General features: G+C 52.4%; 3 gene segments (V, D, J or C); all 3 read left to right on the plus strand.

Annotated features, from left to right (window-relative positions):
* Positions 1-380: 380 nt before the first annotated feature.
* LOC127546352 (immunoglobulin kappa variable 3-20-like) lies at positions 381-2,455 on the plus strand. The segment is given in 3 exon segments: positions 381-497; positions 816-1,193; positions 2,397-2,455. Coding segments are annotated over 3 exon segments (486 nt in total).
* Positions 2,456-7,430: 4,975 nt separating this feature from the next.
* Positions 7,431-8,362, plus strand: LOC127546353 (immunoglobulin kappa variable 3-11-like). The segment is given in 2 exon segments: positions 7,431-7,542; positions 7,863-8,362. Coding segments are annotated over 2 exon segments (549 nt in total).
* Positions 8,363-10,930: 2,568 nt separating this feature from the next.
* On the plus strand, positions 10,931-11,897 carry LOC127547557 (immunoglobulin kappa variable 3-11-like). The segment is given in 2 exon segments: positions 10,931-11,063; positions 11,382-11,897. Coding segments are annotated over 2 exon segments (399 nt in total).
* The last annotated feature ends 1,451 nt before the right edge of the window (positions 11,898-13,348 follow it).

Raw genomic sequence — 13,348 nt, forward strand, 5'->3', positions numbered from 1 at the left:
GCAGTGGGGCAGGTCCAGGAGCAGCATCAGGGAGGCACCTCCCAGGTCTCCAGGCTGGGAGCTCGGGCCCTCTCTGCCTCCTCCCCAGGGCTGGGAGCTCCCTCAGGGTTAAGGGGAATCTAGTCCTGGGGGAGAGAGAAACTGCCTTCATTTGTCCAGAACCGGCTGCACCATCATCCTGAGGCACTAGACGTGACCTTGCCCTTGGTCCTGAGTCTCCCCCTGGGGACAGAGCAGAGGGGGCCCCTCCCCCAGAGCCAGGCTCAGCCAGGGGGACTCCCTGGGGCTCCCGGGGTCCCTGAGGGGAGGCTCCTCCCACACCTGGGGCTCTTTTGCATCTGGAGCCCGAGGGAGCCGCAGGGAGCCCTGCCCAGGACATAAAAGCTTCCTCCCTCCTTCCTGCCCCTCAGGGCTCTGGCTGCTCTCTGCTCAGTCTCTGAAGGCCAGGATGAGCTCCCCATGGCAGCTGCTCTGGCTCCTGGTGCTCTGGGCTCAGGGTAAGGCCCAGGAGGGCAGGGAAGGGGTGGGAAGGTCCCAGGTTTTCAGGGATGTAAAAGTGACGGCTCCTTGGTACAATGGGGGCACACGCTGGGGCACAAGACGGGCAGATGGGGGCTGGCAAACGTGACCACAGCCCTGATTGTAAACCTTGTGCGGTCTGTGGAAAAGGTGGTTTCTGTCTCATGTTGACACCCAATACAGCTACTTGTCAGTCATTTGGGATTTCTGGAGTCTCCACAAACTTGTCTCATTCATGTTCTTTAAATTGGACCTTCCCACATTTCTGTCTTCCTCTAATTCTGTTGCTTCCCTAGATTCCCGAGGAGCCATTGTGCTGACCCAGTCTCCAGCCTCCTTGTCCGCATCTCCAGGGGAGAGAGTCACCATCAGCTGCAAGGCCAGTCAGAGTGTATCTAGTTCTAGTACTAGCTTCTTGCACTGGTACCAGCAGAAACCTGGACAGGCCCCCAGGCTCCTCATCTATGGTGCTAACAGCCTGGCATCCGGGGTCCCTGCCCGGTTCAGTGGCAGTGGGTCTGGGACAGATTTCAGACTCACCATCAGCAGCCTGGAGCCTGAGGATGCTGCACATTATTACTGTCAGCAGAGTAATAGCTCCCCTCTCCCACAGTGCTTCAGGCCGGAACAAAAACCTCCCCAGTGCGTCCAGGAGACTCAGCTCAGAGCAGCAGGTGCCTCCTCGGGGTCCCCAGGGCAGAGCAGCCCCTGCTCTCTGGGCAGGCTCTCACCTCCCAGGGCTTCCCCTTTCTGGTCCCCCAGGTTTACTTCTTTCTAACTTGTGATCACAAGCCCCTGGGCAAGGCAGAGGGGAGGGAGCACAGCCCCTGGGAAACCAAGAGAAAAGTCCCTAAGGGAAATGCTGACATTTCAGGTCCCTTGGTATCTTTGAAGTTTCCTTTGTGGGGAGCCCAAGGGCCTGTTGAGGAGCTTTGCTCTAGATCTCTGTAGCAATGACAGAGACTTGTTGTTGTTCTTCACTAAGTCTGAGTCTCTGTGACCCCACTGGAGGTTTCCTAGCAGAGATACCACAGGGTTTTGCCATTTCTTCCTCCAGCTCACTCACAAATAAGGAAACTGATGGAAACAGGATTCAGTGACTTGTTCAGAGCCTCATGGCTACTAAGTGTCTAGGGTTAGAGTTGAAGTTAGGAACACAATTCTTGGGGATTCCAGGCCCAGCGCTGCATCCTCTCACTGCCCCTGGGGCTGCCATGATACAGACCAGTCACCCCTAGTAGGAGCCTCATTATTTCCTGAATCTCCAGGACCAGGCCCTCACTGGCTCTCAGGCTCATGGGTGTGAGTAGAGTGCATTTCCCATCAGGCCTTGGGTGAATTCCCAGGAGAGTAGGGGGCAGGGCCGGGACCCTCACTGCTGTCCCTGCTGGGGTCCCTGCCTGGATTCTCTGCCCCAAGGGATCTCCTGGGGGTATGAAAGCCCAAGGCCCCGTCCTTTGCCTTCAGGACCAAGGGCCCACACATGGCTTCACTGCCCCCAGAGACTTTCTGGTCAGCCTTTGTCACTGGAAAGAAGAGGGGATCGGCTCAGCTCTGAGATGTAACCTCTCCTCAGAATGTTCCCAGACTCTTTCCTGTCACCTCATGCTCCCAGTCCCAGGAGCGGGATTACAGGAAGTATAAATAAGCACTAAATCCAGTTCCTTTCAATGAATGTTCTAATATGTCAGAACTTTCTTACATGAAACAAAAGTGCTAGAATAAGCACAGTAATGGCCGTACAAAGGCAATTTTAGTTTTTAGGGAAACTGGGACACGGACAGTCAGGGAAGCAGCTCTCCTCTAAAAGCAGATGCTGGAGCTCAGATTTAGAGAATGCTGGGGATTCATACAGCCGTTTGTATTGTACATTTCAGGAATGGGCCCAAACCGGGTAAAGGTCCGGAGTCAGGAGATGAAATGGCATCTGTGGTAGAGAGTAAGACAGCTACTTATTTTGGATTATAGAATACAGGCTGCATTGTGCAATTAATCTGGATAGAAATGAGGAGCTAGATGGTAAAGGCTTTAAATGATAGAGTGGTTTGTATTTATCCTTAAAGGTAAAGAGAAACCATTAATTTCATCAGTCAGTCTGTCAGTAAACATTGATTAATCACTTTCCATGTGTCAGTCACTGTTTAAGAGAGTTCTAAGGTCAGATCTGTGTTCCAGTGAAATGACCAGAGACCCTTAGGGCTTGAACCTGTCTATCATTGGAAACATAGATATTTTCTGAAGTTAGGGTGGGAGAATTACTGTTAAGTATTGGTCCAAAAAAATGGAGGTCTCTTCTAAACTGCCTCCTAAGGAAGAAGGAATGAGAAAGACTGAAGGAGGAAGCAAGAGTCAGGAAGCAGGAATTAGAACTCCAATGTTCCCATCCCAATAAGAGGCTGAAATGAGCATCGGGGGCTGAGGCTCTTGCAGCCAAGCTGGTTTTCATCAGCTGAACATCCGCTTCCTGGTCTCAGAATCCCATCTCCTAGAACTAGACAGCCTAAAGGCAGATACTGCTGAGCAGAACCAAGAAGCTTCCTTACCTAGAAGTACATTCAAGAAAGATGGTGTATATGTATGATTTTCCCCTATATTTCCTGGGGTTGACATCTCCCACACAGTACCCACTCTCAGGGAAGGGTGATCTTGCCTGACATTCTCTGTACTGTGTGCAGTTCCTCACAAAATTTATTCCATTGACTTTTTGATCAAGTTGCCCACATCAAGAATCCTATTCGGGTCATGTGATGATCCAGTCTCCCCGTCTGTATCCCCAGGACCCAGAGTCCCCCTCTGTGGCAATGCCGGTTCCAGTATTAGAATGTGGGAGCAGCAGGAGCTAGGACAGTCTCCCAAACTCCTGAGCAATGAATTGTCTTCTGTGCTTTCTGGGGTCCCAGCCCCACTCAGTGGCAGGGGGTCTGGGACGGATTTCCCTTTCCTCATCAGTATTAGAGAGGCAGAGTTTGCAGGCAATGACTCCTCTTGGTAACACGATGATGTCTCTCTCCCAGAGAGCTGCAGCCCCGGACAAAACCCTCAGGCTGCTCAGCCCCTGAGTTCTGAGGAAGGGCTTCCCCCCAGCTACAGACAAAGGGGAGACTAAATCCTATTCATCCACTAGGAGTCAAGTGGATCACTTTACTTGTGGGAGAGATGGAAAATAAACCAAAAAGAAGGGGAGTATTTTTGATCTTATGTCCAAATCTTAGATTAAAAACTACCCAGACATGGGATCAATAAAACCAGGTGGTCTGAGCTTGAGTTTTTCCTTTTCTGAACAAAGATTGAAATGTGATCCTCAGATGGATTTCCGAATCTTGGGGTCAGGCTTGACATTGGAGAAGCCAGGGACGCTGCTCCCTCAGGCAGAGCTGACTGGGAGCAGGGGAGCCTGGAGCTCCCGCACCTGGACAAGGTGGCCACCAAGCCGGAGGGCCGGCCCAGCCCCGGGTCAGGCTTTTCCCTATAGACTCTGAGGGAATTGTAGGCTCTCTGCAGAGCTGAGATAAAATGTGCAAATCCTGTTTCTGTCAATTGCTTCATGCTCTGATGTTTTATTACTGTTACCCTGGGAGAATACAAAAGAGTGTCTGTGACTGCTATTCCTCTTTCAATTCTCTTTATCAATTCTCATTATGAATGAACACTGGGCAAAATTTCGTGGTGAGGATGTCTTTAGTGAAAGGAATCCAAATCGCTGCCTCAGAACTGACTTACTTGGGGCCTTGAGCAGGCTGGCTTTGCTGGAGCAGAGAGGCCCCGGAGCTGGAGAACATGGCCTGAGCCCGGGGAGTGCTGAGGGAGCCGCCTTGTGGAGAAGAATCAGGGTCGGGGGAGGATTGTGTGATTTATCCCAGACACAAAAATAAATCTGGGGGATGTTTGTGCAAGAGGGTGATGGGACCAGAATTAGTGAATATCCCTCTGGGACCGGTGTGGAAGAGGGAAGGCTGATCTGGTCCCTCAGGAACAAAGTTTTTCTGGTGCTTTTGTTCTTCTTATCAAGAAATAAATGCTGTGGGTTCTGTAATACATTGGAAAGAGGCTGAGATTCTGTACATTCTTCAAGTCCTTCTGATTCTGAAATTTCTTTGTTTCCTATTATTAGAGAGGTTCAGTCACGTGATCATAATCACCTGCTACAAAGCAGCAGAACTGCCCCTTAGCCAGGCTGGCCCCGAGGCTGACAGACTTTCCCCAACTCTCCTTTGTGGGCTCAGGCCCGTTTCCCGAAAAGAGGCTCAGGGAGTCTCCCTCCTCCCTCATCTCCCTTTTGGAAGGAGAATACTTGGGTTTTCCCCCTGATTAATGAGGCAAAACCCGGACAAAGAGACTGAGAAGGAATTTGTTTTAACTTTTTCAAGGTAGGAACAAGTGGAGGGGCTGAAGAGCAGCGATGGGGTCAGGGTGAGTTCCGCTTTTCTAGGTAACTTGTAGATCATTCAAAAAGTTCCATCCCAACAGAGGAGGGTGAGACCTGGCCCCTCAGTCCCTCCCAAGGGAGTAAGAAAGTGACTGATGTGCAGGTCGGCGTCTGTGATGAAGATCAGGGAATACAAGAAGATGTCCGGCCTCTCCTTCTTTCCCAGCCTCCCCCACACTGATGGATAAGAAGGGCTGGGAATCGGGGTCTCTGAGTCAGGGGAACATTCAGTCTCTCTCTGTGCCCGTTTCCTCTCCCAGTAGAGGCCGACAGAGGCACAGATGGCACAGAAGGTACAGAGAGAGGACACAGGTGGGAAACAGGGAGAGCAGCACATGCAATGACACATACATACATGTAACCCATACACACGTGTCTATGTACACACACATATAACTACATGAGGCCCCGGGGAGAGCAGGCAGAGGTGACCTGAGAATCAAGAAACCTGGGTCAGGCCTGATTTTGGCCCAACGAGGTCCGAGCTCCTGATCCCCTGTTTGACCCCCGAGTGTGAAGAAAACTTCTCGGGAAAATCAGCCTGAGAGAAGCTGCCACGTTGCATGGGTGGGGATTGTCCCTGGGAGCTCCTCTTACCTGATCTCATCGGGAGAAATCAGCATCTTTTTTTACCCCTTTATGACATTGTAATGCCGGAGAAACTGAGGCAGGAGAGAGATTAGAGAGTTTTTAATATTTTATTAATGGGAGAGTATAATTGACTGGACAGGACTCTCGTCTCAGATTATCCAGTCAGACAGAGATAGAGATATACTGGGACCAAGGAATCCATGTTGGTCCCAGAGCTGGAGGAGACTGTCATCTCAAAGAATCCAGCGTCCAGCAATGAATGGGGGAACCCCAACTTCTTAAATACCTTCTAGAAACAAAGGACAGGTAAGAAGCTGTCAGGATGGGGGAGGCCATAAATTCTTAAAAAACCCCAAGACAGGATGTCTGAATACACAGAAGTAAATATATCAGTGAGGTATCTTGGAATATTTTAGAGGGATATTGTAAATTCTTGAGGACAGAAAAGAGTCAGGAGGTCTACTCTCTGGTTTATCTTGCTAACAATTTATAACCTTAAAACAAATGGTCCTCAGTCTTAATGGGCCAGAGTGGGATTTACAGCTTAGGGGATTGACACAGAACAGTTAAGGAAACTGAGACAAGGGAAACTCGTACAGGGAAACTGAGTCAGGACAGTTCAAGAGAACTGTGGCATAGCATTATGTCCTCGAGGATGCAAAGAAAGAGCCTGAGCCTGGATTCAGGAAACCCGAGGTCAAATTCTGACTCGGAACGTTAATAGATGTGCAATCCTGACCCTGTGACTTTACCTCTGACTGCCTCAGTCTCCTCATCTGTGAAATGGGGATAACACTCCCATCAGTTCTATCCCTAATAGCACCTACCTCCCAGTGCAATTACAATGATCCAATGAGACCTTGGAGCCATTCAGTCCCTGATAGTGACATCCCCCTTCCCTCCTCCCCCTTCTCACCAGCTTTATTACCTATGACAATCTCCCTTAGAATGAGAGCCCCTGGGGGGGGGTTGATGGCTTCTGCTTCTCGTTTGCATCCCCGGGACAAGCATTCTGCTTCACACTTACCTTAGTCATCATTTCTCACGGATCCACTTGCTTTGGATTGACTGAGAGAGGAGAGACTGGGGCCTGGAGGATCAGACAGGGGCTCTCCCAGCCCAGGAGAGGAGAGATTATCGGCCGGCAGGGAGCGTCTCCTTGTCCCTGAGCCGGGAATCCCCTCCTCCGAAGCCCCGGATGTGGCCAGAGATTCACCCAGGTCCCGGTTTCCAGAAAGAGTCACAGGCAGGGAAGGGGATGGATTCTAGTGAGGGTCCTCACCCCCCGGGTGGGTCTGGAAAAGGGGGAAAAGGGGGACAGGAGGAGACATTGTCTTGTTCCACAATGTGCAGGATCACAGGGATGTCACCTAGTGACGGAGAAAACCCCCTCCCCTGGGAATGAGGCTCTGCCGGGATTTTCCCGGGTCCCAGGTCAGGATCTGTCCAGTCTGAGCCAGACTCCCTCCCTGCCCCCCGGAGTTCTCCCCTTCTCCAGCAGAGGGCGGCAGTGGGGCAGGCCCAGGAGCAGCATCAGGGAGGCACCTCCCAGGTCTCCAGGCTGGGAGCTCGGGCCCTCTCTGCCTCCTCCCCAGGGCTGGGAGCTCCCTCAGGGTTAAGGGAATCTAGTCCTGGGGGAGAGAGAGAAACTGCCTTCATTTGCCCAGAACCGGCTGCACCATCATCCTGAGGCACTAGATGTGACCTTGCCCTTGGTCCTGAGTCTCCCCCTGGGGACAGAGCAGAGGGGGCCCCTCCCCCAGAGCCAGGCTCAGCCAGGGGGACTCCCTGGGGCTCCCGGGGTCCCTGAGGGGAGGCTCCTCCCACACCTGGGGCTCTTTTGCATCTGGAGCCCCAAGGGAGCCGCAGGGAGCCCTGCCCAGGTCATAAAAGCTTCCTCCCTCCTTCCTGCCCCTCAGGGCTCTGGCTGCTCTCTGCTCAGTCTCTGAAGGCCAGGATGAGCTCCCCATGGCAGCTGCTCTGGCTCCTGGTGCTCTGGGCTCAGGGTAAGGCCCAGGAGGGCAGGGAAGGGGTGGGAAGGTCCCAGGTTTTCAGGGATACAAAACTTGATAATCTCTTAATTCAGTGGGAGAGCAATCTTAGACCTCAAGGAGGTAGATGGAGGCTGAGAACCATGAGAACTCTGTTTAAAACCCTTGTGAGGCTTGTGGGAAAGATGTTTTATTTTTCCTCAGGTTGATAGCAAAAAAACCCAGCTTATTCATCACCTGGAATTTCCATGGTCTCCACAAAATTGTCTCATTCATATTTTTAAAAATAGACATTCACACACTTCTTTCTCGATCTAATTCTTGGTTCTCTTTAGATTCCCGAGGAGCCATTGTGCTGACCCAGTCTCCAGCCTCCTTGTCCAGATCTCCAGGAGAGACAGTCACCATCAGCTGCAAGGCCAGTGAGAGTGTATATTACAGTTTACACTGGTACCAGCAGAAACCTGGCCAAGCCCCCAGGCTCCTCATCTATGGTGCTGACAGCCTGGCATCTGGGGTCCCTGCCCGGTTCAGTGGCAGTGGGTATGATACAGATTTCACTTTCACCATCAGCAGCCTGGAGCCTGAGGATGCTGCACATTATTACTGTCAGCAGGGTTATAACAGGCCTCCCACAGTGTTTCAGGCCCGAACAAAAACCTCCCCAGTGCATGCAGGGGACTCATCTCAGAGCAGCAGGTGCCTCCTCGGGGTCCCCAGGGCAGAGCAGCCCCTGCTCTCTGGGCAGGCTCACACCTCCCAGGGCTTCCCCTTTCTGGTCCCCGGGGTCCCTTCCTTTCTCACTTGTGATCACAAGCCCTGTCAGTTCAGCTAAGGCAAGGGGAGGGAGCACAAACCCAGGGGAAAGAAGTGGAAAAACCTACAGGGAAATGCTGACATTTCAGGTGCCCTTGATATCCTTGAAGTTTCTCTTGTGTGGAGCCCAAGTTCCCCTTGAGGAGGCTTTGCTCTAATTCTCTGCAGCAATGACAGAAACTTGTGGCTGTTTTTCACTGTGTCTGAGTCTCTGTGACCCCACTGGGGGTTTTCTTGGCAGAGATACCACAGGGTTTTGCCTTTTCTTCCTCCAACTCACTCACAGATGAGGAAATGGAGACAAACAGGATTAAGTGATTTGTTCAGAGCCACATGGCTAGTAAGTGTCCGAGGTTACATTTGAACTCAGGAACACGAGTCTTGGGGTTTCCAGGCCCAGCGCTCCATCCTCTCACTGCCCCAGGGGGCCGCCATGATAGAGACCAGATTGTTATTTCTCTAACCTGGGCCACACTGGTCTCAGACTGGGGTCCTTCTGCTCTGGGCCTGGTCAAGAGCCAACATGAAGCCCCCAGTATCACTCAGTCACCCCCAATTAGCATCTGATTATTTTCTGTATCTCCAGGATCCCTCATTGACTCTCTCAGGCTCATGTGTGTGGGATTAGAGTGTACCTCCCACTAGACACTGAGGGAGTTCCTAGGAGAGTAGGGGGCAGGGCCTGGCCCCCTCACTGCCGTCTCTGCTGGATCTCTATCTGGATCCTCTACTCCAAGGGATCTCCTGGTGGTAGGAAGGCCCAAAGCCCTGTCCATTGCTTTCAGGACCAAGGGTCCACACATGGCTTCACTGCCTCCAGAGGCTTTCTGGTCAGCCTTCCTCACTGGAAAAAAAGAGGGGATGGGCTTAGCTCTGAGATTTAACCTAGATGTGTTTGGGTCCCTCTCCTCAGAATGTTCCCAGACTCTTTCCTGTAACCTCATGCTCCCCATCCCATGAGTGGGATTACAGGAAGTATAAGCAACTACTAACAGTGAATTTCTTCAAATGAATTTTCTTAAATACCTTCTAGAAACAAAGGACAGGTAAGAAGCTGTCAGGATGGGGGAGAACCCAGAGACAGGGTGTCTGAATACACAGAAGTAAAGATATCAGTGAGGTATCTTGGAATATTTTAGAGGGATATTGTAAATTCTTGAGGACAGAAAAGAGTCGGGATGTCTACTCTCTGGTTTATCTTACTAACAATTTATAACCTTAAAACAAATGGTCCTCAGTCTTAATGGGCCAGAGTGGGATTTACAGCTTAGGGGATTGACACAGAACAGTTAAGGAAACTGAGACAAGGGAAACTCATACAGGGAAACTGAGTCAGGACAGTTCAAGAGAACTGTGGCATAACACTATGTCCTCGAGGATGCAAAGAAGGAGCCTGAGACTGGATTCAGGAAACCCGAGGTCAAATTCTGACTCGGAACGTTAATAGATGTGCAATCCTGACCCTGTCACTTTACTTCTGACTGCCTCAGTCTCCTCACCTGTGAAATGGGGATAATACTCCCATCAGTTCTATCCCTAATAGCACCTACCTTCCAGTACAATTATAACAATCCAATGAGACCTTGGAGCCATTCAGTCCCTGATAGTGACATCCCCCTTCCCTCCTCCCCCTTCTCACCAGCTTTATTATCTATGACAATCTCCCTTAGAATGAGAGCCCCTGGGGGGTCAATGGCTTCTGCTTCTCGTTTGCATCCCCGGACAAGCATTCTGCTTCACACTTACCTTAGTCATCATTTCTCACGGATCCACTTGCTTTGGATTGACTGAGAGGAGAGACTGGGGCCTGGAGGATCAGACAGGGGCTCTCCACCCAGGAGAGGAGAGATTATCGGCCGGCAGGGAGCGTCTCCTTGTCCCTGAGCCGGGAATCCCCTCCTCCGAAGCCCCGGATGTGGCCAGAGATTCACCCAGGTCCCGGTTTCCAGAAAGAGTCACAGGCAGGGAAGGGGATGGATTCTAGTGAGGGTCCTCACCCCCCGGGCACGTCTGGAAAAGGGGGAAAGGGGGACAGGAGGAGACATCGTCTTGTTCCACAATGTGCAGGATCACAGGGATGTCACCTAGTGACGGACAAAACCCCCTCCCCTGGGAATGAGGCTCTGCCGGGATTTTCCCGGGTCCCAGGTCAGGATCTGTCCAGTCTGAGCCAGACTCCCTCCCTGCCCCCCGGAGTTCTCCCCTTCTCCAGCAGAGGGCGGCAGTGGGGCAGGCCCAGGAGCAGCATCAGGGAGGCACCTCCCAGGTCTCCAGGCTGGGAGCTCGGGCCCTCTCTGCCTCCTCCCCAGGGCTGGGAGCTCCCTCAGGGTTAAGAGGAATCTAGTCCTGGGGGAGAGAGAGAAACTGCCTTCATTTGCCCAGAACCGGCTGCACCATCATCCTGAGGCACTAGACGTGACCTTGTCCTTGGTCCTGAGTCTCCCCCTGGGGACAGAGCAGAGGGGGCCCCTTCCCCAGAGCCAGGCTCAGCCAGGGGGACTCCCTGGGGCTCCCGGGGTCCCTGAGGGGAGGCTCCTCCCACACCTGGGGCTCTTTTGCATCTGGAGCCCAAGGGAGCCGCAGGGAGCCCTGCCCAGGACATAAAAGCTTCCTCCCTCCTTCCTGCCCCTCAGGGCTCTGGCTGCTCTCTGCTCAGTCTCTGAAGGCCAGGATGAGCTCCCCATGGCAGCTGCTCTGGCTCCTGGTGCTCTGGGCTCAGGGTAAGGCCCAGGAGGGCAGGGAAGGGGTGGGAAGGTCCCAGGTTTTCAGGGATGTAAAAGTGATGGTTCCTTGATACAATGGGGGCACACGCTGGGGCACAAGACAGGCAGATGGGGGCTGGGAAACGTGACCAAAGCCCTGATTGTAAACCTTGTGCGGTCTGTGGAAAAGGTGGTTTCTGTCTCATGTTGGCGCCCAATACAACTCCTTATCGTTCATTTGGGATTTCTGGGGTCTCTGAAATATTGTCTCCTTCATGTTCTTTAAATAGCACTTTCCCACATTTCTGTCTTCCTCTAACTCTGTTGCTTCCCCAGATTCCCAGGGAGCCATTGTGCTGACCCAGTCCCCAGCCTCCTTGTCCGCATCTCCAGGAGAGAGAGTCACCATCAGCTGCAAGGCCAGTGAAAGTGTATATAGCAATTTGCACTGGTACCAGCAGAAACCTGGCCAAGCCCCCAGGCTCCTCATCTATGATGCTAACAGGCTGGCATCCGGGGTCCCTGCCCGGTTCAGTGGCCATGGGTCTGGGACAGATTTCAGACTCACCATCAGCAGCCTGGAGTCTGAGGACGCTGCACATTATTACTGTCAGCAGGGTTATGACTATACTCCCACAGTGCTTCAGGTCCGAACAAAAACCTCCCCAGTGCGTCCAGGGGACTAAGCTCAGAGCAGCAGGTGCCTCCTCGGGGTCCCCAGGGCAGAGCAGCCCCTGCTCTCTGGGCAGGCTCTCACCTCCCAGGGCTTCCTCTTTCTGGTCCCCCGGCTCCCCTCCTTTCTAACTTGTGATCACAAGCCCTGTCTGCACAGCCAAGGCAGAGGGAAGGCAGCACAAACCCAGGCGAAACAGGGGGAAAACCTAACAATGAAATGCTGACATTTCAGGTCTGTTTGTTATATTTTGCCTCAACAGAAAGTGTTTCTCTTATAAGGAGCCCAAGTTCCCGTTGAGGAGGCTTTCCTCTAGGTCTCTGTAGCTCACTGCTGGTCTTCAGCCATGTCTGAGTCTCTGTGACCCCCTGGGGCTTTTCCTGGCAGAAATATTAAAGCGGCTGATGTCCTTTTAAGACACTGTATTTCCTATTGATCTGTGATCCCTTTCAGAATCTCAGCCATTCCTGGGGAAGCCATATCCCCCCCAGACACGTTATCTTTGCAGGATGCAGGGCCTTGGATGCCATTAGAAATCCTGCCACAAAGCCCCACTTTGAAATGCTGTTAATTCTAACAGGAGATCCGAGCTGTCCCAGCCCCCACTAAGACCCAGCATAACAGCTTCCTTCACTAAGGTCTTTGCAGATGGATCTCGGCAGCTCCTTTGCTTCCAGGACCTTCTGTCCCCTGAGAACTGCCTTCTCTCAGTGCCAAACTCCATTTCCCATAGATCTGCCACTGCAGAAGTCAGTCTCTGGGGAACTGATTTCTGTCCAACAATAAACTTTCGTTTTGCAACAAATATTCGGGAATGAGTGACTTCTTTCCCTCCTAAAACCCGCAGCCGATTTAAAGGGGATTCTCAGCAGCTCTTACAGCCACTAACCTCTAGGCCACCAGGAATCTAGAGCACCCAAAGCTCTAGAATCTAGGAATCCTCAGGCAGAGCTGACTGGGAGCAGGGGAGCCTGGAGCTCCCGCACCTGGAGAAAGTGGCCACCAAGGAGGAGGGCCGGCCCAGCCCCGGGTCAGGCTTTTCTCTGTAGACTCTGAGGGAATTGTAGGCTCTCTGCAGAGCTGGGACAAAACATCCAATTCTTTCTGCAAATTGCTTCATTTTCTGCTTCATGAGCCTGAGCCTGTGGCCAGAGCTGAGCGTGCTCCCTCCTTTTGGAGAGCGGTAAAACCCACCAGGATTCTGGGCTCTGGCAGCAGAATTTAGGTATAAATGACAAGACATATTAAACACAAAACCCTACATTCTATTTCCTTAGCTATGGATTCAAAGGCCACGATAGAAAACCTGCCCTCGGGGAAGTTCACATTTATTTGGGGAAAAGGCAGCGGGTGTTTGTAGGATAATTCTTAGAGAGGAAGAAGACACAGATGGGGAGGAGTGAGGGGGAGGAGCAGAGGCCTCAGCAGTGGGAGGAGCCTGAGCTGAGCTTCAGAGGAGGCAGCCTGGAGGGTGGGGAGGAGGGCCTGCCTGGGGCTCGGAGGGAGTCCCCTGGTAAAGACCTGGCGGTCAGGGATGGCTGGCTGTGTGCAGGGGAGGGAGCAGGCTGGCTTTGCTGGAGCAGAGAGGCCCCGGAGCTGGGGAACATGTCCTGAGCTCGGGGGGCACTGA

This window comes from Antechinus flavipes, chromosome 2 (genome assembly GCF_016432865.1).
Source record: "Antechinus flavipes isolate AdamAnt ecotype Samford, QLD, Australia chromosome 2, AdamAnt_v2, whole genome shotgun sequence".
Classification (NCBI taxonomy): Eukaryota; Metazoa; Chordata; class Mammalia; order Dasyuromorphia; family Dasyuridae; genus Antechinus; species Antechinus flavipes.